This window comes from Narcine bancroftii, chromosome 13, assembly GCF_036971445.1.
Source record: "Narcine bancroftii isolate sNarBan1 chromosome 13, sNarBan1.hap1, whole genome shotgun sequence".
In the NCBI taxonomy this organism is placed as follows: Eukaryota; Metazoa; Chordata; class Chondrichthyes; order Torpediniformes; family Narcinidae; genus Narcine; species Narcine bancroftii.
In genome coordinates, this window is record NC_091481.1 from 2,909,122 (window position 1) to 2,932,833 (window position 23,712).

Consider the following 23,712-nt stretch of genomic DNA (forward strand, 5'->3'; position numbering starts at 1 on the left):
GGCTATACATTACACCTCAAAAGTTAAATAAATGGGACCCAACAGTATCTGACAGATGTTTTCGTTGAAAAAAGAAATGGGAACAACAATTCATGCAATCTGGACATGTGAGAAAGTAGAAAAATTTTGGGAAGATCTAAACCAGATATTAAATAAAATTACAGAAAACAATATACCAAAAAACCCAGAGATCTTCCTCCTAAGTAACATAAAAAACAAAGAATTTGGACTTGATTTGGATGGTGCACAAAAAAGATTTGTTAGGATAGCTCTAGCTGTAGCAAAAAAATGTATTATGTCAGCCTGGAAATTAGAAGATAACTTGAGAATACAACAATGGTATATAGAAATGAATAAATGTATTCCATTAGAAAAAATAACATATAATTTAAGAAATAATATTGAAATATTTGAACAAATATGGGAGCCATACATGAAACACAATAGAGAAAACCTACCGGGGACATCTACCACCTAAATTAACGAAAGGAGAAGGAAATGAAAAGAATTGACTCAGTGGAATTTCTTGTTTATTTTTATTGAATGACAACATTGTTTGACTGGTTTAATGTATCTTAGATTCTGTACTTTAAATGAATGGGAGGGGAGGTAGGGAGGGTGGGATGGGAAGAGGGGTGCGGGGGGAAGAAAACGACACTGTATATATTTGAAAAGGAAAAAGTATGTATCTTGGTCAATGTGGTTTATGATGTGAAAAATAAAAATTAAAAAAAATAAATAAATTCTCACTTCTCCCCTCATCATATCCAATTAACACCTTCTGTTGGCCTGGATTCCACCCCCAGCCGGCACTGACTGAATTCTGAGACCTCCTGTCTCTGGCTCATTCTGCCAGAGAAGGGCTCAGGCCCAAAATATACGCTGAAAAGACCAGCAGAGTACCTCCAGCATTTCCATGCATTTTTACTACAGTCACAGTGTCTGCAGACTTTTATGTTTCACTCTCTTCTTCATCACCCTGTCTACCTGCGTTGCCACCTTCAGGGAACGATGTACCTGTACCTCAGGTCATTCCAGGGCCCTGCAACTTGACAACCACTTTGTCTTGTCCTACTCAAGTTCCGCTTGCCATTCCTTGGCCCACGTTCTCAGCTGATCTAGATTCTGCTGTTATCTTGAACTATCTCCATCATTGCCCACCTCGCAACTAATTTTGGTGCCATCTGCACCCTACTAATCATGCCACCTAGTATTCATTCCAACCTTTAATACAGAGGTGGCACAGTTAGCGTGATGCTGTTACAGCGCCCGTGACCTGGGTTCTAATCCACCACGGTCCAGAAGGAATTTGTACATTTTTCCTATGTCTGTGTAGGTTTCCTCCCACCCTCCAAAATATATGGTGTTGGTAGGTTAAATTGTGGGTATTTGGGTGGCATGGGATCATGGGCCGGAAGAGCCTGTTACTGCGCTGTATGTTACATTTAGATGATAAAGTGGACCAAGCACCAATCCCTGAGGCACACCACTGGTCACAGGCCTCCAATGTGGAAGACAACCCAGCACTCCCACTCTCCGACTCCTTCCACCAACCAATGTTGTATCCAATTGGCCAGCTCACCTTCAAGACCAGCCTACCAATGCAAAACTTTGTTGAAGGCCTTTCTGAAGTTCACATATATAATATCTAACACCCTGCCCTTGCTAATCTTCTCAGTCACCTCTTCAAAAACACGGAATCAACTTATGAGACACGATGTCCCATACCCAAAGCCATGCTGACCACCTGAATCAGTCCTCGCTTATCGAAATGCAGGTAGATCCTGCCTCTCAGGACTTCTTCCAGTAACTTACCCAGCACTGGCCCTCATTTCCATGGCATGTCCTTGAAGCCCTTCTTACATCAATAAACACCAATTTCCTCCCTCCAACTTTCCAGTGATCACACATGGCTAGCAATGATATAAATATTTCCTCAAGGCAATTTCTTCCTAGGCTCTGCACACTGTCCTAGAACACACTTGGTCAGGCCAGAGGGATTTATCGGAAGTGAACACGAAAATCTGCAGACACCATGGTTGAGGTCAAAACGCAATGCTGGAGCGTTGATGGCATAGGGATTACTTAAAGAGGTACGTGAAAGAAAAAGGTTGAGAACCACTCCCTTACAACATCCTGGGGAATCTTCTCTGCAGATTTTCCAGTGCATTAAGTCCTTATTTAGTTTTGGCAAGAACTGAACACAATACTTCCAGTGTGGTCACACCAGCACCTTGTACAATTGTATCATGATTTCAATACCCTGCCCAATGATGGCAAGTGTGCCCAAATGTGTTCCTCTCCAACTTGTCCACCAGAGTTGCCACTTTCAAGGAACTGTGCACCTATACCCCTGCGGCTCTTTTCTCCAGCCCTCTCTGGCGCCTGAAAGCCTTTAACCTGGTTGACTTACCAAACTGCAACACCTCCCACATGTCAGAACTCCATTTGCCACTCCTTGGCCCAAGTTCCTACCTAATCCATGTCTTGCTGTTAACTCTGATAGCCTTCCTCACTGTCCATTAACCCTTAGGGTTATGACACGGTACTTTTAAAAAAATTTTCACATTGGGGTGGCCTGTTTCACCCATGCAAGATGAAATACTAGATTGGTTCGGTGAGCAGTGGTGAAGACTGAGAGCAATTAATCGATTCTTCTGCCGATCTTTAATTTAACCCTACAGGAGTCATAACTCATCCAATCAGTTAGAATGAATCTCAACCTTACCTGAGACTCCAGCATCAATTTTGCCAAAAGTCTTTGCTCTTCTGGTGATAAAGTTTCTTGCTTAATTTGTTCAAATCTTTGCGCAAACCATTCCCTTTCCAACATGGTCTCCAGGTGGCTAATCTCAATCGACATGTGCCCACAGTAGGTTTTGTCCAGATAGGCCAACACTTCTTCTAGACTGGACTCATCCTTTCCAAAGTTCAACAAATCTGGAAATAATGCAAGATAATATTCAAACAAGGCTTGAAGCACAGGGTGCAATGAACTGGGATTCACTGGTACGGTGCTGTGTTAATGGCTGGCCCTGCACCCCATCTGCTCACTTATAACCCTGGTTTCCCGCCTAAACCCAGAACCCGTGGGACACATCTTTCGATCCCCCGCAAGAACCAAGTGATCTAAAAGATCACCATGAGGTGATCGAATCCATTTTTGCCTGCTTTCTTTTGAAAGAGGCAATCATTTGTCAAAAGACCTAATTCCGCTTTAATACATCCTATTAAATATTGATAAGCAGCCCAATGGTTCTTGATAAAAGGCAGGCTAATAAAGTTAAAACAATTGCTATTTTTAACAAAGCTGAGAAAGCGATCCCTAATTCCCCACCCATCCTAAGGACAAAACAAGCAACATGGCACGAAGACCCAGATGCTGCCATCTGCAAGGAAGGCAACATTATCACTGGTGGATTAGAAGCAGCAAGATGACAACTGATTTACCGATTAGGTTGAAAATCACACAGCGACTGTGGAAATGCAGTTTTACACTAGAAGTTTATGGCGGGACGATAATGTTCTGGAAACAAAATCTTTCAAGTCATGTAGTTAGTAGTTGTGAGGAAGGGTTAGCTGAAAATAACATTGACTAAATGCAAAACAATAATGACTCTTGCTTCCCTTTACGAATCCCTGCTGTTTTACTACAAAAAAAAAGGAAGGGCAGATCTGTAGCTAGATTGCCTTTCAGTGAAGTCTATTTGCAAAGTAAATCCCATCATGAGTATGCTAATCTACTTGTGGGGGGGGGGGGGGGGTTAAAGGGTTGCCATAGCATCTCTTATGTAGCCACCCAAAAAATTATGCAATCTTCCCCCCCAAGGGAAAACAATTTATTCACCTGCTGCCTGATAAACTTAAAGTGCACCCTCTCACTCCACCTTTCCGGAAAAAAATTGATAGCAGGCAATTGGTTACGCTGCTGTATTTAGAATAGACCATGGCAGACTTCCTCCAAGTCGCCAGAAAGCCAGAGGAGCTATTTCCACAAATCACCCACACAAATTTGTATCCATTCATAAAATGCGCCAGGGAGCATTTCCAATGATTTATCGCTTTGAGTTCATCTCTCTCCTCCGAATTTAGTTTCCCCTGGCATTTGGTACCCTACTTGTCTCCTTGTTCTCTCTTTTAAACTACTAGATGTTTTAATATTTATCTGTATTTTTTTTAATTTACATATGCTACAGACCTCCCATTAGTTTAATCTGGCTCTATGCCTGATATGGTCAGTAAACAAGAGACAGCCCAGCCTGGCACACTACAAATCCTAGTTTGCGACTTTAACCAGGCCTCTGTCAAAGAAACCCAACCTAACTAGCATATAATCTACTATACTAATTTTGTTCTTCTGTCATGACTCACTGCAACGTTTTTTTTTCTTTCAGACCACAAGATTTCAGAGCAGAATTTGCCCATTTGGCCCATCGAGTCTGCTGCACCATTCAAATTATGACTGATGTATTTTTCCTTTCTACCCCGTTCTCCTGCCTTCTCCCTACCACCTTTGATATCCTGAGCTTAATAATGCAGGAGAGGAGAGGTCATAATCAACCTTCTGAACTGTGTCACCCAGACTACACTTGATCCATCCACTTTACAGGAGTCTTTCTTGTGGGCTTTTCCCACCCTCAAATTAAAAAAAAAAATGTTGCTGGTGAAGTCAGCGTTTACTGCCTACCTATGGTAGGCAACCTGTGGTCAATTACATTAGTGACTTGGAGTCACTTTGAGGCAAGACCGGGTAAAAAGATTAACGATTCAATGTATTGTCATGTAATAAAGTCATAAAGTCTGTGCAATTTAGCACAAAATTTCACCCTCAGCAGAAATAGTCAAAGAATCCCCTCAGAGTCGCTGAGTGTCCGTGGATTCACCTTCAGCGCTCTCGCAGTCCCCTCAACCACACACAATCCAGTCCAAACCGTTGGCAATGAGAGCTCCAGATCTGAACCTCCGACACGATTAGGAAGGAACCCTTTAGCCCCTCTCACATCCCGGTTCCAATATCTGGCACCCCTTCAGCCAGTCTTGAGCCAATCTCCCTCCCTGAAAACATTAGCGAACTAGATTGTTTTTATTTTAATCTTCACCGTTACCGGTGCTTGGATTTAATCTAACCCTCAACCACCACTCCTGATCATGTCCCAACCCAATCCAGTAGGTGAACTACAATGCCACCAAAACTTGCCCACATCTCCTTTTTAAAATGGAGCACAGTAACTACAATGTGTGAATGAGAGCAATGATTACCTTTTGTGCAAACCAGATCATTACTCTGAAGCAATTCAGTTAAGAACCGAATTTCAGGAATAATCTTTTGTTCATCTTGACCCAGGGGGTTGATCTTTGCAGCTTTATGGCCGTGGTCACGATAAGCAGTCACCAGCCGGATCAGACTATGGTCCACTGGAAAATAAAGAACATTTTATTTAAGTACACGAAGACTATTAAATTTTGATCTTAAAAATCAATGATAAAGTTTGAAAAAGGTTTTCCCAACAATGAAGCTTCAAAAATTTTACACTTCTCACATGTGGATCAAAATCTGCATAAAAATGAGATAATTTACGTTTGGACGTGTGTGATCTATGCGCCACCTTAAACTGTAATCAGCAATGCCTCATACAGAATGAAGAATCATTAATCAGGCTGAGAGTAGAGAACCAATCTACACCTGAAAATCTTGTGTTCAAATCTTGTTCCCAGTCGATCTTAATCCCAGCCATAGAGGGGATTCTCGTGAACGAGATATACCTCTGTCTGCATTGCAAGAGAAAGTTTTAGCTTTTATCACGTTGATAGCCAGACAAGCAATGTTAATGAAATGGAAAGATAACTCTTCACCTACTCATGCACAATGGTTACATGATGTAATGTGCTATTTAATTAGAGAAAATCAGATACAACATTATAGTTAGAAAGTTTCAGTTTAAAAAGACGAGGGGCCCATTCATAGAATACGATTGCGATTGGCAGATTTAAGAAGTTTGGATGCTCCAGTGATTCTCGGTCTAGTTTCTGAAGGTCGCGATTCGATCCATATCGTTACATCCTTTTCTACAAGATAACCTTGATAAGAGGGAGGGGGTCGATTAGATCTAGTTTTAGGTTTATTTTCTTTTTTTTAGATTAACTGGTTATATACAGTTTAATTATGGTGGTCTCAGATCATATCATTAAATTAGACAGAATTTACTCTTTGTTTAGTTTTACTTGGTTTCTATCCAGATTTATTTTTAAGAAATATTATTAAATAAACAAATATGGATCAGTTTTCAAATGACATTTATATTGATTTGTGATTTGTATTCGATATGACCTGTTATATTAGTAGACTTTGTAGGTAGGATCCTTAAGTTAAACAATAAAAATATGTTAAAAAGAAAGTATTTGAAAATTCAATCTGTAAGAACAAAAGACTCGTCTTGAACAGCCATTCTTGACGGGAGCCACATTAAAGGGAACCACAGACTGAAATCATTAAAAGAAGTGTTTTATGTTGTCGGTGGAACAGAAGAAACCAATTAGACGTGACTGCTCCACACGGAAGGGGACCATAAACTTTGAGCAGAAAATGGTTGGTCCAGAACACATTTAGAAAGTTGTTGTTTTCTCTGATTTTAATGCAGCAATTTTTATCAACATATTAGCAAAAATTAACACATTGTTTAAACATTTTGTGGATCCATGTTCATCTTTAGTGACAACCCTTTAATCATACAGTATTTCTGTTTTGTTCCTTGTCTAAAACTAGGAGAGGCAGTTTAGGGTCAGCAGGAGAGATCTGTCTGTTCCCTCTGACAGAACGACTCGGAGACTGAAGAATTGGAGGAGAGTTGGGGAAAATTCCCTCTAATCGAAAGAGTTATTTATCTGGAACTCAGTACCTCACAACAGAGGTGAGCAGAAACCATCATCATATTTAAAATAAAACATCTGAATTGGACGTGGTATAAACTGCATGGAAATAGAATTGACCCCTGTTGTTCATTCTAATAAGCAAGGAATGAGACTCATTTGTAGTGTGGATTGTGGAGGGTCGTATGACCACTCCGTCTGGAACCTGGTGGGAGTGTGGATTGCAGAGGGTCACGTGATCCCCTCCAGCGGGAATGTGGATCGCGGAGGGTCATGTGACCTCTCCGTTTGGAACCTGCTGAGTGTGGATCGCGGAGGGTCGCGTGACCTCTGGCTGGAACCTAGGTGGAAGTTATCTCATCTGCTAATCAAGATCAAGCCTTACCCATAGGTCAGTGCACACTTAGTCTCTGGCCCCTTTAATTGCCTCTTTGAAAGTTGGACTGCACTCTGCAGCTAAAAAACCCTTCATGTGTGAGCCATCTGCCTCTTTTCTTCATGCTGGAGAGTTGTTGGTGAGATGAGTAGACAAAGATTTGGGAGCTGTAGTATTGTGTGTCTAGAAATTACTGTCCCTAGTTTAGTTTAGATAAGAGCAGTGCCTGCTAGAGCTATCAAGGGGTGGAGAGTATCGTATATTGTAACTTGATTATATAGCTTTCTACCCGCGAGTGGTTGTGTATATGTATTGCTTGATCCAATGAACATGTTTATGTGGGTTTCTTTTAATCCTGTTGTGACTTCCCCCTACAAGTGTAAATAAAAACTACTGTTCAATTAGCCCTCGGTCGGATTCACTGCTCCTGGGACCTGTCGAACCAGTTTCACACACACAACTTCCATTTATGCCCTAAACACTACAGATGGTGCTGAACATAACACAATGTTCTCTACATCTACAATCCCACAGCTTATTGTGGTGAAAGGCATTTGCATAGATGTAAGGACTGGCCAGTCCGAATCTACCTGACCCCTCCCTTGGCTCCTCCCCGGATTTCCCAATAAAGGCTGGCGTGCCCGAACTTCTCTCTTCTTGCTCCTGTACCTGGAACCTGGCCAAGTCGTGCATCAATAATGCTCAGGTTTTTGGTAATTAAAGCAGTTTAATCATTCCATCATAACGATGTCATTATTGTGTGCACCACAATTATGAAAGACAGCCAACATACTGATGGACCCATCACACCCTGGACACACGCTTCTCCCTCCTCCCAATAGGATCAAGAGGGTGAAATCAAACATCAAAAGGCTTAAAGACAGTTTCTTCCCCACAGCCATCATGCTCCTAAATGAACCCCACACCAGTGCTCTCACACTGCCTTTGCTTGGAGCTGATTGACCTTCCTTCTCATTGCAACTTTACGCTGCAGAACCCTTCTCGCTGTGCGAGGTAAAAAGTGACAAATACTGGTAAATGAAATTGACTAAGCATTTCAGTTTCCCTCAGTTCACACCTCATCATCTTGCATTATGAACAGAAGCAACACTTCCCCCGTGAAGAAAGTAGCTTCTGCCCCTTCCCACTGTCCCCAAACAGTTGTCATTCCATTCGGTTTTACCGCCAAACTGCTCTTAATCATGGTTCTGTTTGCACTACAGGATTTTGTAACTTAGAATTGCAAAATCATCCCTGCCTCAGCTATAAACCCACTCATTCACAGATCAATCCTGGATATCAGATCAGAACAAAGTTCATCACAAACTAGTTACCAGCTGACAATTTACTAGTATCCGTCTTAACATAGGGGAAGAAATGTTTCAGTTACACTTTAAAAAATATTTAACTAGGTGCTTGTTGATGTTATTGGAAAAATTCCCTTTCTGTTTCTCTAGCCAATATTTAACCCTCTGTAACACTGACTACTTACGGAAGTACTTTCTTGGTTGAAGGGTTGTGTGAGATGTATTGGAAAGCATTGTAAATGCAATAAGATTTAGATTACACTGGAGAACAGAGATTTAGCTTCCTGAACATTTTTGGGTGTATTTTATAGATTTTTGGCTGCTAGTCATGAAAATCACCTTAAATTTTCCTATCATATAATTTTTTAAAAGATATAACTTATTTTTGTAATTTCCTGTCATATGTTAAGTCCATATTGCCTACAAAGCAAGCTGTTTTAGTCAGTCCAAGTACACCTGGGTATGCATTTAGTACAGGTGCTATGCAAATGTTGTCTTAGGCCTGGGCGTGCTTAGTCAGGATAGATGCAGACAGGCAATAAAAGCAGCTCATGTAGCGGCTCACTGGAGGCTAAATCGAACCGGCTCGGGAGGTTCCAAAAGATATCATTTGGAACGTGTGGGGTTTTCAAAAGCTACAGGTGACTGTTTGAGCAATGACTTTTCCTGAACTTCGACTATGTCTGATTATTGTCTTGTTCTTCATTTCACACTGCGACACAGTTGGGCACACTCACATATACAGATTGAACTCGTATTGTGGCGAGAATACGCTAAAGGCTCAGATGCAGCCTGACTGCACTTGAGAAAGCTGATGAGCTCTACTTCAATTGTAAAACTGGTGACCAAGACAAACCCTGTGCTGTCAACCTGACATCTTGTGTTAGCCTCATTATTTGATTAAACATGTTAAATTCAATAAAAATCAATTTAATGTTTCTCCAACTTCCTACGTGATACAGCAGATCTGAAATTATCTTTGTGTTCAGCTTGAAGTGGTCTATCATAGTTCCCAATTTTTTTTTCAGGAAGCAAACCTTCTGAAAGAAATTGTTATCCAGATCCTGACAGATTGGCATCTGGTTCTCCTGGCTCCATGGACCATCAAACTCCCTGGGACCCCACGTTTCAACTCCCTTTAAACTCAATTTGTTATATTACTGAGTAGCCGCCACCAAAGTGAATTAAAAGTGTGAGTAATATCTCATAGATGGGAAAATCTAGCACCAGAATAGGTGCCGCATGATCAGGGTTTTACATATACATTTTTGAATCATCTGTGCCCAAGATGGCATATGATGGAGGGGGTGTCAGTGCAGGACACCCAGGGGTGCAGAGCTAATTTTTTTTAGGTGCCGGAACTCGCCAAAATCGGCGACAAAGATGTCTTATGAGACCAGGCCTTGGCGGCCACTATGTTGTATTTGTATACTGAGAGTGAATGGTAAGGATGAGGAATGAGGATGACTGGTTGTGGAAGAAATCTTTTATGTCCAGAACAGCGCTCAGCAGGGTGTGGCCTGGACTGTTGAGGTGTCGGACCTGCCCAGTAGCAGACCCGTGAGGTGCCTGAGTGGCGCACCCCCACCCCACCCCGGCCGTTGAGAAGAAACATGGGAGACGGCCCTTCAGGACGGCGGTGGCCCAGCGAGTGGCTCAGCAGCTGAAGGCCCCACACAGGCTGCTGGAGGCGAGTTCATGGGAACCAGGTATCAGAACTAGGATCAAGAGGGCAAGAAAAGCTCACGAAGGCCCTCGGGCGCTGAGGTCTTCCCGATCGTGTCAGAGGTTCTGATCTGGGGCTTGGGTGGCTGACGGATCAAACAGGGGTCCGTGAGGCTGCGAGAGGGGAGGCGAATCCACAGACACAGACACTTGGTGACTCCGAAGGGACTCTCTTTAGCTTCTCTTTGTCCTGTCGTTAGTCATGCTCACGGCGACTTTTACTTTGCCAGATGGCGGACAGAACCTGACTTACATCATTTCTAATGTATTATTATGTGACAATAAAAGGAACCTGGAAACCTCTTTGATTCAGAGGACTGCAATGAATTTCTTAAACTTCAATGATCACTCAGTCTGCTCAACCCCGGGATTCAAAACTTTTGAACTGCCTCCTCCCAATAACCTGGTTAGGTTTTCATTTTAAGTAATAATTAGCCAATGCAATGAGCATTTATTTACGAAGTTATTTCCAATATTCATTTAGTCCAGCACTGTCAATCCACAGTCATGGAATCGCGGTTAAAAAGACAGACCAACCTTCTGTGAGTTTCGGAATTTGTCGCCATGACCAGGTCTCGAAATGTATTGTTTTGCGGAAGCATCACAGGTGCAAGTATTGTGAATAATTACATTTTAAAATAAATAAATAAATGACTGAGTGCAAAGAGAAAGTGAGGTTGTGTCTATGATTTACTATCCATTCAGAAATCTGATTTACAGCGCTCACAGTGGAATTAAACTCTCACACATCCGTATTGGTAAAGGTTTTACATACCAAAATAGCCAAACCTCAAACCAATGACTCCATACAATAGCTGTTCCATTGGTGATGACCCAGTGGTTAAGCAGACAAGTAACCCAGCAACTGGGCCAACAATCCAGACACAAGGTCAACTGTCAACAGACAACATTACATACTGCCCTTTTCCCGACGTTGTGCTGACCTATATGAACATACTCCACATCAATCTAATCCCTCCCTCCCAGCCCATAACCCTGAACATGGCAGAAATTAAATTTAAATTCAGTTACTTTAATATTCAATTTTTTAATTAAAACTCTGGTCCCAGTGCATCCCATTCCTTTGCCAACATGTCTGTCTGTGGTCTCATGCACTGCTAGACTGAAGCCACCCGCAAATTGGTGGAACAACATCTCATCTTCCATCAGGGCACCCTTCAACTGGATGGTATTAACACCTCTCCGGTTTCCATTAAACCAGCCCCCACCCCCATCGCTTTTCCCCAGCTCGGTCTCTCTCCCTTTAACCAAATCTTATTATATCCAATTAACACCTTATGTTGGTCTGGACACCTCCTCCCGCCAGTCTTCAGTCTTTATTCTGACCTTCCTGTTCTTTGCTTATTCCTTGAAGAAGGGCTCAAGCCTGAAATGTTGGTAATATAGATTTATCTCCAGTGGATGTTGCGAGACTGGCTGAGTTCCTCCAGCATTTCTGCATGCTTTTACTATAACCTCAGCGTGTGCAGACGTTCGTATTTCACTCAGATTGTTATTCAGAGGATCATCCAACAGTCAGGAAACTGCTCCAAACAAAGGATAACCTATGTGCTTGCTCCTGGAGGGTAATCTGACGGGGAAGGTCAAAAGTCATTTCCCCACATCAATCAAGGATAGCCCATCCACAGGTGACGGCACACCTTACCGTTGGCGCTCTTGAACACCTTGCATCATTTGCCCTCCAGTCAGCTGCAGTAAGAAGTGGCGCAGCCATGGGCGACGTTGGAGATTCAATTGTAAGGTGTGTGTTGGAATTGGGGCATGAAGAGGGGGTTATTGTGGGGCAAACCTAGAAAGGACTGTTCTGCATTATTCTTGTTATCAGTGTTATTAGATTCTGTACTTAAGTGGGACACCATGCCTGTGGCTGGTGGGGACGGTTTTAAAATTTAAATTAACCCTTGTTTCACAATTGGGAGTTGATATTATCAGTGGTTTATCAGGAGGTGTGATTATCAGTGATTAACCAGCATCTGACATGCGTGAATTGTGTGTAGTTTCTGTGAGTGCTCCCTGTTGAGACTCCTCCCACCCCACCCCCCCCACACCGCGCTGTTAATTACGGAGAACTCTGTAATTTTATTAAAAAATGGTCTGTGGGGGGACACAGCAGCGACGACCCCCTGAGGAAGTCGGGGGTTCGTCGTTGGGTGTCCAAACTCGCAGCAAAACAACTAGAATGCTACCTTTTGAAGAACAACAAGAAGACTTAACTTACTCTACTGCTGTACAGGAAATGGAAGAAGAGCGGGAAGAAAGTGAGTTACAAATTATGGAACCGGATCCTGTAATTCAAACTGCACTTCAGCCTGTTTACATGATGTTTGAAGGTATTGCTTCCTATTTGGATGTTATTACTGGTCAATTGAACCAGGTGGTTCAAATGAATACTGATATAATTTCAGACTTAAATGTGGTTAAAACAGAAGTTAAAAAAAACCGGGAAAACTTCAAAAAATTTGAAGCTTCTCTTTCTGAATGTAAACAACAGGTACAATCCAATACAGAAACAATAGTAAAGGTGGAAAAATCAGTTAAAGATTTAGGAGCCTGGGAAAAAGAGTTAATTAAAAAAATGGACTATTTGGAAAATCAAAGAGGAAGAAATAATGTGAAAATTGTGGGTTTGCCAGAAGGTCAAGATCCCGTCAAATTTTTTAAAAATTGGATTCCCCAGATGTTGGGGGAAGAGTCCTTTCCTGACAGACTGGTATTGGAAAGAGCACATAGAACTTTAAGAAGACCACTTTTATCTGGTCAGCCGCCAAGAGCTGTGATAGTTCATTGTTTGGATAGAGAGACAATTCTTCGACTTGCATTTCAAAATGCAAGACAAAGGGAAACTCCAATGATGGTTCAGAATAGTAGTGTTTTCTTCTATCCTGATTTGAGTCAAGATATCACCCGACGCCGACGTGAATTTAATCCAGTTAAAGATGTTTTATGGCGTAGAGGTTATAAATTTGCTTTTCGTTATCCTGCTGTGTTAAAAGTGTTTTATGGAAATTATCAGTTTCAATTTTTTGAGAGTGAGCATGAGGCAATGATTTTTGATAATTTGTTACCAGATGTCAGAGGACAAAGAAGAGTCCACCATTATCTCCTAAAAGAAAACCTGATGGACTTGGAAATGGACAAAATGGCAGAAATGGAAAGAACGGGAATGGAAAGAGATCATCTACTCTTGAAATGAGTTCACCATCTGGACTGGAATCTCAAGGCTGAATTTTTTTTGGTAATATGTTAATATTTCTGACTGGCTGGCTGGGGAGGAGGGGATTGCACTAATTTCTTTGTTAGTCATCAGTCACTCGTGGATAATCCACAACCAGTTTTTTTAGGGAGTTACTACCTTTTGGTAGTTTTTTTCTCTCTTATTAACGAATATTATTTTTATTTGGAGGGCCTATATATTTTAGTTTGAGGGTTCTATATATTTAAAAAAAATTTATTTTTTTCTTTGTTATTATTAATTTTGTGATTATTTTTGGTATCTAGCAATTGTATTAGATATGTCGAATATTTTAGTAAATATATTTCAATTTTCTTTTCTTTTCCTTTGGCTCTCCTAAAGAGAGTAGGCTGAGAGGGGGAAGAGGGGTTCTTTTTTCTTTTCTTATATATAAAAGAAAAAATTTTTATCGTTCATAATATGTATTTTTCTTATTGTATATAATAACTTTGTTGAACAAATAAATAAAGTTATGAAAGTTTTATTTCCTGCATTGATTTAACCATAAATTTGGCTACTTTATTCTTTTTACTTGTCTTTTGTCCAGTTTTATCCAACATTGGATCCAAATTAAGGTTAAAATCCCCTCCTATCAACATATTTCCTTGTGTGTCTTACAATCTTCAAAAAAATGTCCTGCATAAACTTTAGATCCTCTTCATTCCTTTGGCTTGACGAAGATTTATGGAGGGGTATTGTCCAAATCAGCTGCAGGCTCGTTTTTGGCTGACAAGTCCGATGCGGGACAGGCAGACACGGTTGCAGCAGTTGCAAGGGAAAATTGGTGGGTTGGGGTTGGGTGTTGGGTTTTTCCTCCTTTGTCTTTTAACATAGAAACATAGAAGATAGGAGCAGGAGTAGGTCATTCGACCCTTCGAGCCTGCTCCGCCATTCAACGAGATCATGGCTGATCTTAAAGTTCAGTACCCCGTCCCCGCCTTCTCTCCGTAACGTTTAATACCCTGATACTGAAGAAATATATCTAATTCCCTCTTAAATAGATTTAATGAACCTGCCTCTACTGCCCTCTGTGGCAATGAATTCCACAGATTCACCACACTCTGGGTCAAGAAATTCCTCCTCATCTCGGTCCTAAATGGTTTGTCTATTATCCTCAAACCATGGCCCCGGGTTCTGGATTTTCCCATCATTGGAAACATCAGTGAGGTGGGCTCTGCGGTCTTCTTCAAAGGAGGTTGTTGCCTGCCAAACTGTGAGGCGCTAAGATGCATGGTTTGAGGCGATATCAGCCCACTGGCGGTGGTCAATGTGGCAGGCACCAAGAGATTTCTTTAGGCAGTCCTTGTACCTCTTCTTTGGAGCACCTCTATCTCGGCGGCCAGTGGAGAGCTCGCCATATAACACGATCTTGGGAAGGCGATGGTCCTCCATTCAGGAGACGTGACCTACCCAGCGCAGTTGGGTCTTCAGAAGCGTGGATTCAATGCTGTCAGCCTCTGCCATCTCGAGTACTTCGATGTTGATGATGAAGTCGCTCCAATGAATGTTGAGGATGAGCAAATTCCAAATTTCTGAGTAGATCTGACACTTTATCATTACATTCCTCCCTGCTGGATCTACTATTTCCTCCTCTATTTTGATTGATGCATTTTTATTAATTAATATAGCTACACCTCTAGCTTTTGAATTATATATGCTGCCGCTACGTGTCCTACTCAGTCTCTCTTTAATTTGTTATGTTCCACTTCAGTTAGTGTTTCCTGCCGAAATGCTAAATCTATTTTTTTCTTTTTTCAGTAAATAGCCTCTTCCTTTTAATTTGGTTATGTATTCCATTTATGTTTATAGTCATATAGTTCAATGTGGCCATCTTATAGCTTGTTTACACCTCATTTTCGCTTCCTCACCATCTCCATCCCCCTTTTCCCCATTTTCATCTCTCAGTTTTCCCTTTTTAAACTCAATGTATGACAACACATTTAAAACATAAAACTCCAACAATTCCCACATTTCATATTACCTTAACCCCAAATGCCCCCCCTCTCTGAGTTGCCTCTTATCCCTTTCCGGGCAATCACAACTCCCCTTTCCATTTGGATTACGATCTTGCTCGCAAGCATCAACTGATTTCACAGTGACGGTTATTCTCTCTCCCCACCACCCCCCAAGAAAACACTTTTTTTTTTACACATATAACAAAGCTCTCCCTTTTTTTCCCCCTTACTTCTTTCCTTCCTTCCCTTCTCTTTTCCCTCTTTAGTTCTTTACATATACATTGTTTTTACATCTTTATATATACTTTATCACACCATTCTTCATTCTTATTACGTCTCTTCATCTCTCCTTCTGTCCTGCAAACGCTCTGCGAATTCTTGTGCTTCCTCCAGCTCTGAGAACAGTCTGCTTTGCTCCCCGGGTATAAATATTTTAAGCACAGCTGGATATCTTAACATGAATTTATAACCTTTTTTCCATAGGATCGATTTTGCTGTATTAAACTCCTTCCTCTTCTTTAAGAGTTCAAAACTTATGTCTGGGTAAAAAACTATTGTTTGACTCTCGTATTCCAATGGCTTATTATCTCCTCTAATTATATTCCTTGCCCGTTCCAGTATATTTTCTCTTGTCGTGTATCTCAAAAATTTTACAAAGATAGATCTTGGTTTCTGATGTGTCTGCGGTTTCGGAGCTAGTGCTCTGTGTTCCCTTTCTATTTCCATTCCTTCCTGCATTTCTGTCGTTCCCAGGACCTTCGGGATCCATTCTTTTATAAATTCCTTCATGTCTGTGCCTTCTTCACCCTCCTTCAGGCCCACTATTTTTATGTTGTTTCGCCTATATAATTTTCCCATGTATCAATTTTATGAGATAATAACTCATGTCTCTTAAATTTTGTTGTCACTTTTTTCCAATTTTCCTCTTAAGTTGTTTACTTCCATTTCTACAGCCGTTTCTTGTTCTTTCACATTTTCTACTCTTTTCCCTATTTCTGTCATGACCTGTTCTAATCTTTGCATTTTATCTTCTGTTCTTTTCATTTTTCTTTTAATTGCATTAAATTCTAATGACAACCATTCTTTTAATGCTCTCATTTGTTCTTCAAAAAAAGCTTTATCTATATTCTGTCCATCTGTTTTACCTTCTATTTCTCTGTGAAGATCTTGGTCTTCTTCTGTGTCTGTACCCGTGTTAGTGTCTTCTTCTCTTTTTTGTATCTGTGTCTCTTCTGATTCTCCTGATGAGTTGCTTGTCTCACTTTGTCGGGTCTCTTCTTGCTTGGCCTCCTGCTGCTGCTCCTCTTGCCGTTCACCCTGTCGTCCTTCTTTTTCATCTGGTACCTCACTCCCTCTCCAGCCGCCTTCCTCATCTTCCAGCTGAGAGCCCTGGTCAGGTGTCCCTCAGCTGGTCACGCCATGGTTGCCCACTCCTCGGCTGAGCCCCCCTCCCTTAGGTGTTTTCTTTTACCTTTGATTGCACACTGCTCATGCGCGACTCCTCATGCATGCACAGTTGCAGACCACCAGTCAGGGGGTCGCGACTCCGCAGGGCCGGCACCAACCCTGGAGAACGGACGTTCTTCGCCACCATGGCTCCCTGTTCCTTCATGCAGGTAAGGCCTTCTCCTTTCTTTTCCGGTGCATTTTCTTCTTTTTTTCCCGTTGCTTTTACTTTTTCCTTCTTGGGTGCCATCTTCTTTCTCTTCTCTGCAACTTTATCTTCTATTTCTTATATTTTATACTTGTTGAACGTTTTCTTTTCTTGACTTTTTTTCTTTTTTCTGGAGAGGGCTGATTTTACCCGACCCGCCACTACTCCATCACGTGACTCCTCTGGTTTTCTATGCTTGAAGCATGTTAAAAATATGACAGGAAATCACAAAAATAGACTTTATCTAAAAAAAACGTATGTGACAGGAAAATTCTAAAGTGATTTTTGTGATCAGCAGCCCAAAATGCATAAAATGCACCCAAAAGTGTTCAGGAAACAAAATCTTCATTGACCAGTGTATTCAGTCAAGAATATATTCAATAACTCAACCTCTCCACTGCTTGGGAGTTGAGAATTCCTCCATATCACAAATGGATGGCACTTTATTCCAAAACATAGGATGCCAAGTTCTTGATTTATGTTTTGTCTGATGAAACACATTCACATTGTATTTCTCTCTCCACAGATGCTGCTTGACCTGTGTGCTATTGTCAGCATTTTCTGTGAATTCCAATTTTACATTGTTTTTATTCCACATTCCAAGTTTATTTGCACTTTCTCCACAGTTGTCATTACTCTTCCTTCACTCACGTTCCCTTCAGATTAATAATTAACAAGCCTTCATGACCCTGCCTCAGCCACCACCTCTTGTGACATTTAGTCCCCCTTCACCACCCTCTCCGTATTCTCGCAGATTACAGAAGAGAGGGATGTTGGTCAGAATAGACACAAACTTCCTTCTCCTCCATCTTTAGCTACTGTTGGTGAGGAGAGGCAGCCACCATACGCAAGGGCCCCATCGCACCCAGGACACGCACTCTTCTCCCATTGGGCAGAAGGCACAAGAGTGTGAAAGCACACACTCGCAGCCTGAAAAACTGCTTCTTCCATATTTGCATCCACACCTCCTCCCTCACCACCATTCAGGGCCACAAACAGCCCTTACAAGTGAAGCAACCCTTCACTTGTGAATCTGTGGGAGTTATCTTCTGCATCCGTGGTCTTCTCTGCATAGGAGAGCCTGGTTGCAGACTGCAAGATCGCTTCGCTGACATGTCGGTCTGTGGCCTCATGCACACCCAAACCAAGGCCACCGTAAATTCAAGCAGCAACCCTAAATTACCGTTTGGGCACTCTCCAAACCGGTGGCATTAACGTCAACATCTCCAGTTTCTGCTAGCCCACTCCTCATTCTCTCTCCCTTCCTCATCACTCTGTCTCCTTTCCTCCAGCTCTCCAACCCCCTTCCCTTTCCATTCACAGCTATACTCCTCCCACTCCTGCTCGCTGCTGTGCCCTCCCTCCCTTATCCACCTATTACCTCCTGCCTATGGCACTGTCCTCTCCCTGCCCTTCTCCACTCCACCCCTATTGTTTGGATGCCTGCCAACATTTTGTTCATAACGTGATGAAGGGCAAACCCAAAATGTTGGTTCTGTATGTTTACTTTTCCTGTATAAAGGACACTGTTTGACCTGCTGAGTTTCTCCAGCGTTGTGTTTTTACTTCAACCATGGTGTCTGCAGACTCTAGTGTTTTCCCCCTCCCCTCAGCCAGCAGGTTCCTGAATGAACAATGCAACCACACCGCCCATGCTTTACACTATATTATTCTCGTCTTTGTAACCCAATACTCTGTAATTATGCTCGTTACATAGCTGCATTTAAAATTAGCAAATAACCTGTTAGTCTGCTTGCAGAAGAGCCCTTCTAACTGCACAAGGTATAATGTGAAAAATAACTGGAAATTAAATTGAAATTTCTTTACTTTCCAACTGTTGAAATGCAACGTCAGCATAATGGCAGAGCAAGAGGAGCCACTGCCTTGCTGCTCCAGTCACCCAGGGTCTATCCTGCCTTCAGGTTCTGTGTGGAGTTTGCACGCTGTCTCTATGTCCACGTGGATTTCCCGACAACATCCCAAAAGTGCACGTTTAAAGGTTGTTTGCTTACTGCAAAGTTATCCCTGGCATTTAGTAAATAGTAAAAATCTGCGCTGTGAAGGCAAGGGAAAGGCAGGGCGTTTGAGGAAATAAAGTAGGACTGGTAATGGAGACACTAATAACCCTGAGAACAAAGCTCTGCAAAAGGTCGTGGACACAACCCAGGACATCATATGGCAAAACCCTCCCCACCATTGAGAACATCTACAGGGAACATGGCTGTCAGAGAGCAGCAGCAATCATCAAGGATCCACACCACCCAGCATACACTCTACAATCAGGAAAGAGGCATCGGTGCCACAACTCGCAGCACCAGGTTCAGGAACGGCTGCTCATCCTCCACCATCAGACTCCTCAACAACAAACTCAATCAGGGGTTCATTTAAGGGCCTTATTGATTTTGTTTTCTCTCTGTATTGCAAAAGATTAACTAACATGTTGCCTGGATTGCAGTATCTATAATACAAAGAAAGATTGAGTAGACTGGGTCTTTATTCATTGGAGCGTAGAAGGTTGAGGGGGGATTTGATAGAGGTATTTAAAATTATGAGGGGAATAGATAGATGTGAATAGCTCTTCTCCTTGAAGGTAGGAGAGATTGAAACAAGAGGTCATGAGTTAAGGGTTAGGGGACAAAAGTTTATAAGTAACATGAGAGGGAACTTCTTCACTCAGAGAGTGGTGGCTGAGTGCAATGACCTTCCAGAAGAGGATGTTGAACCAAGGTCAATTTTGTCATTTAAGGAAAAGTTGGATAGGTGCATAGATGTGAGGGGATTGGAGGGTTATGGGCAGGATGCAGGCAAGTGGGACTAGAGGAGATCACTTAAATTGGTACGTACTAGAGAGGCCAAGATGGCCTGTTTCCGTACTGTAATTGTTATATGGTGTACATAGGGCAGTTTTTTTCCACTACCAGTATGTGGTAATTCTGTCTCGTCCGCAGGAAAAAGAATCTCTGGGTTGTATGTGATGTCATGTTTTTACTCTGACAATAATATTAGTGTAAATCCTGGGAGTCACAAGGTTTGTACTTGTTTCTCCGTGTCTCAACCAAAATCTTCACTTAGTGTCAGCCTCCACCTCGTCCTGAGTCTCATCCAACAAGCACTTCCATCACCTTAAAGGACTCAGGCCCAAAACGTTGGTTATGTATCTTTACCATAAAGAATGCTGTGTGACCTGCTGAGTTTCTCCAACACTTTTGTGGATTAAACAGAAACCGTAGCATCTCCTGACTTTCTTGTTTAACTTTATTTCCATCGCCTTAAGCTTTGGTGTAACACAGAGGGTCACAAGACCTCTTTAGCAGGAGCCTGGTCAGAGGTCAAGGTCAAGTCGACCCACAGATGAGGGTACACATTATAATTGGCTCTTCTGAACTTCTTGCCTCATTTGGGCATGCCAGAATTTGCCCCTCCAGTCGGCTGTGTATAAAGCTCAGCAAGTGGAGCAGCTCACTCACTCTCCCCCTCCACCCTCACCCTGAGAACGAACTCTAGCTCCATGCAAGGTTGTGAGTGATGCTGGAGAGGTGATTGTAAGGGGTGTGCTGGTATGGGGGGGTGGGGGAGAAGGGATCTATTGTGGGACTTACCCAGAAAGGACTGTTGTGCCTTACTCGATATTAACAGTGTAGTTGCTCATTGTGGTTAATCGGGGTGCTGTACCTGCAAGTGAGTGAGGGCTGCTGGGTATTTTATGTTTCATCCTTGCGTTTATCTGTGATAATCACGATTAGTAGTGATCTGTCAGGAATAGTGAATATCGGTTGTTTAGCTGCGTCTGTTGTACACGAGTACACCCCTCCCCCCCACCACTGTGAGCAAATAAAGATCCTCGTTTGTGGTTAAACTGTGTCCAGACTTGTCACTGCTTGGACCCTCCACATCACAATCAGAAACTATTAAATACAAGTCAAGGAAACAAAGAATTCTGGAGGAACTCAGCAAGTCATGATGGGTAAAAATGACCTGTCAAATTACAAAAGAAGCTAGTGGAATTAAAACTATTTAAAAGGTATTGATTGGGTCACGGCTACTGCAACATCCAATTCTGATCACCATGCTAAGAACTGAAGCTTCTAATTGCAGAGATGAGGGATTTTAGCTACAAGGCTAGACTAGAAAAGAGGAGGACAAAGGCAGCATGGTTAACGCAACACTTACAGCCCCAGTGATTAGGACTAGGCTTTGTATCCCATGCTGTCTGTAAGGAGTTTGTATGTTCTTCTCATGTCTCTTCTACTGAGGTACACATGAACACTCACAGAGATATGGGTGAAGTGGGAACTGATGGGATAACTAGGACCTCTCCCAAAGGGTTCTCCACCATTTTCTTTCCACTCACATACCACCTTGAGCAATCCTTTACTAATCAGAGCACTTATGGCATCCTATGCCACAGGTGCTCTGTGGTTAGTAAGGGGTTATTTAAGGTGGTATGTGAATGGGGAAAAAAGGTTGGGAACCACTGACCTAGCTGACACCCAATCAATACCTTTTAAATAGTTTCAATTCCACTAGCTTCTTTTGTAATTTGACAGGTCATTTTTACCCATGGTCTCTTGGCATGATGGTCTGTGCTCTATCCCCTGCGCCTTTTCCATCTTCCCCGAGCCTTTATATTCAGGAGCCTGCCTGTTTTCTGCTCTCACCTTGACGAAGGGCTCAAGCCTAAAATCTTAATTATATACCTTTGCCTCCTGCATGACCTGCTGAGTTTCTCCAGCATTTTTCACCCACAACCACAGCATCTGCAGTCAGCTACTTTGGAGAGACTGGACGCAGACTGGGAGATCGCTTCAGTGACGGGATCTCCCAGTGGCCCACCATTCCCCACGCCCCACTCCTGCACTGTCTGTCCATGGCCTCATGTACTATCCCACCAAGAGCACTGGTAAATTGGAGGCACCACACTTGATTTTCTGTCTGGGCCCTCTCCAACCAGACGTCATCAACTTCTCCAGTTTCTGCTAGCCTTCTCCATCCTCCCTCCCTTCCCCATCCCTCGGTCTCCTTTCCTCCAGCTCTCCATTCACAGAGCCTTCCCCTACTGGCTAAGGTGCCCTCCCTCCCTTCTGCACCTGCCTATGGGACTGTGGCTCCTCCCCTGCCCCTCACCCTATTACTTCAGGAGCCTGCCTACATTTTTTTTTAAGACCTTGCTGAAGGGCTCAAGCCTGAAGTATTGGTTCTGCATCTTTGCAACGTAAAGGACACGGTTTGATCTCGCGTTGCAGTTCGACTTCAATCACAATAATGTCTGCAGACTTTCACAACGTTGCACAAGCTCATTCGAGGCTGGTCCTGGCACATTTTTCGGGTAGAAGGCTGCTCCATTCACCCTCCGAGGAACCGTGGCGCTGAGGGTGAACGGGAACAGACGGGCTTGTCTGCACCATTCCTAGGTGGAGGGTCCCCCTTGTTCCTTGAACCTCTCCCAGTACCTCCCCCCCCCCCCCACCATTCCCAGGTGGAGGGTCCCCCACCCCCCTTCCCAGGTGGAGGGTCCCCCACCCCCCATTCCCAGGTGGAGGGTCCCCCACCCCCCTTCCCAGGTGGAGGGTCCCCCACCCCCCTTCCCAGGTGGAGGGTCCCCCACCCCCCATTCCCAGGTGGAGGGTCCCCCACCCCCCATTCCCAGGTGGAGGGTCCCCCACCCCCCATTCCCAGGTGGAGGGTCCCCCACCCCCCATTCCCAGGTGGAGGGTCCCCCACCCCCCATTCCCAGGTGGAGGGTCCCCCACCCCCCATTCCCAGGTGGAGGGTCCCCCACCCCCCATTCCCAGGTGGAGGGTCCCCCACCCCCCATTCCCAGGTGGAGGGTCCCCCAACCCCCATTCCCCATTCCCAGGTGGAGGGTCCCCCAACCCCCATTCCCCATTCCCAGGTGGAGGGTTCCCCATTCCCAGGTGGAGGATCCCCCACCCCCCATTCCCAGGTGGAGGGTCCCCCAACCCCCATTCCCCATTCCCAGGTGGAGGGTCCCCCAACCCCCATTCCCCATTCCCAGGTGGAGGGTTCCCCATTCCCAGGTGGAGGATCCCCCACCCCCCATTCCCCATTCCCAGGTGGAGGGTCCCCCCCCATTCCCAGGTGGAGGGTCCCCCCCCATTCCCAGGTGGAGGGTCCCCCCCCATTCCCAGGTGGAGGGTCCCCCCCCCACCATTCTCAGGTGGAGGGTCCCCCCCCCACCATTCTCAGGTGGAGGGCCCCCTCGTTCCTTGAACCTCTCCCAGAGCCCCCCGCCCCCCGCCCCGCCCCCCGCTCGCTGAGCAAGCGTTGAAAGTTGGCCAAACTCCGCCGCCCTCCGTGAATCGCAGTTTTGCAAAGCTCGCACCGAAATGAACTGCAGATGACCCATTAACCGGAAAAGCTGGGCAATGGCCAACTTCTCAACTGACCTTGAGGTGGCATTTTCTCTCCTGTGAACTGAAGAGCAGCGTCGCTCCGCTGAGGTTTATATCCATAGACCCCCCTCTGGGTGCGGTACAAGCGGCACAGGCGCCGCGATGTCTGTTTCAACACGACATGCAAGGCATTCCCTGACATGGCGGAGATGCCCCGGCTCT

The 23,712-nt window shown here is 43.7% G+C and overlaps 1 protein-coding gene across 2 annotated transcripts in view; it reads right to left on the minus strand.

Moving 5' to 3' along the window:
- dhtkd1 (dehydrogenase E1 and transketolase domain containing 1) overlaps window positions 1-23,712 on the minus strand; it is a 57,650-nt gene extending 33,938 nt beyond the window's left edge. The window contains exons 1-4 of one of the 2 annotated variants that reach the window (XM_069909656.1): window positions 23,545-23,614; window positions 20,810-20,887; window positions 5,260-5,415; window positions 2,729-2,940 (exon numbers count right to left, since the gene is read on the minus strand). In XM_069909656.1, coding sequence (XP_069765757.1) covers window positions 2,729-2,940; window positions 5,260-5,415; window positions 20,810-20,849 — 408 coding nt within the window. In that variant the 5' untranslated portion in view covers window positions 20,850-20,887; window positions 23,545-23,614. Of the gene's footprint in view, window positions 1-2,728; window positions 2,941-5,259; window positions 5,416-20,809; window positions 20,888-23,544 lie in introns of both variants that reach the window. The other variant, XM_069909655.1, reaches the window with a different exon arrangement.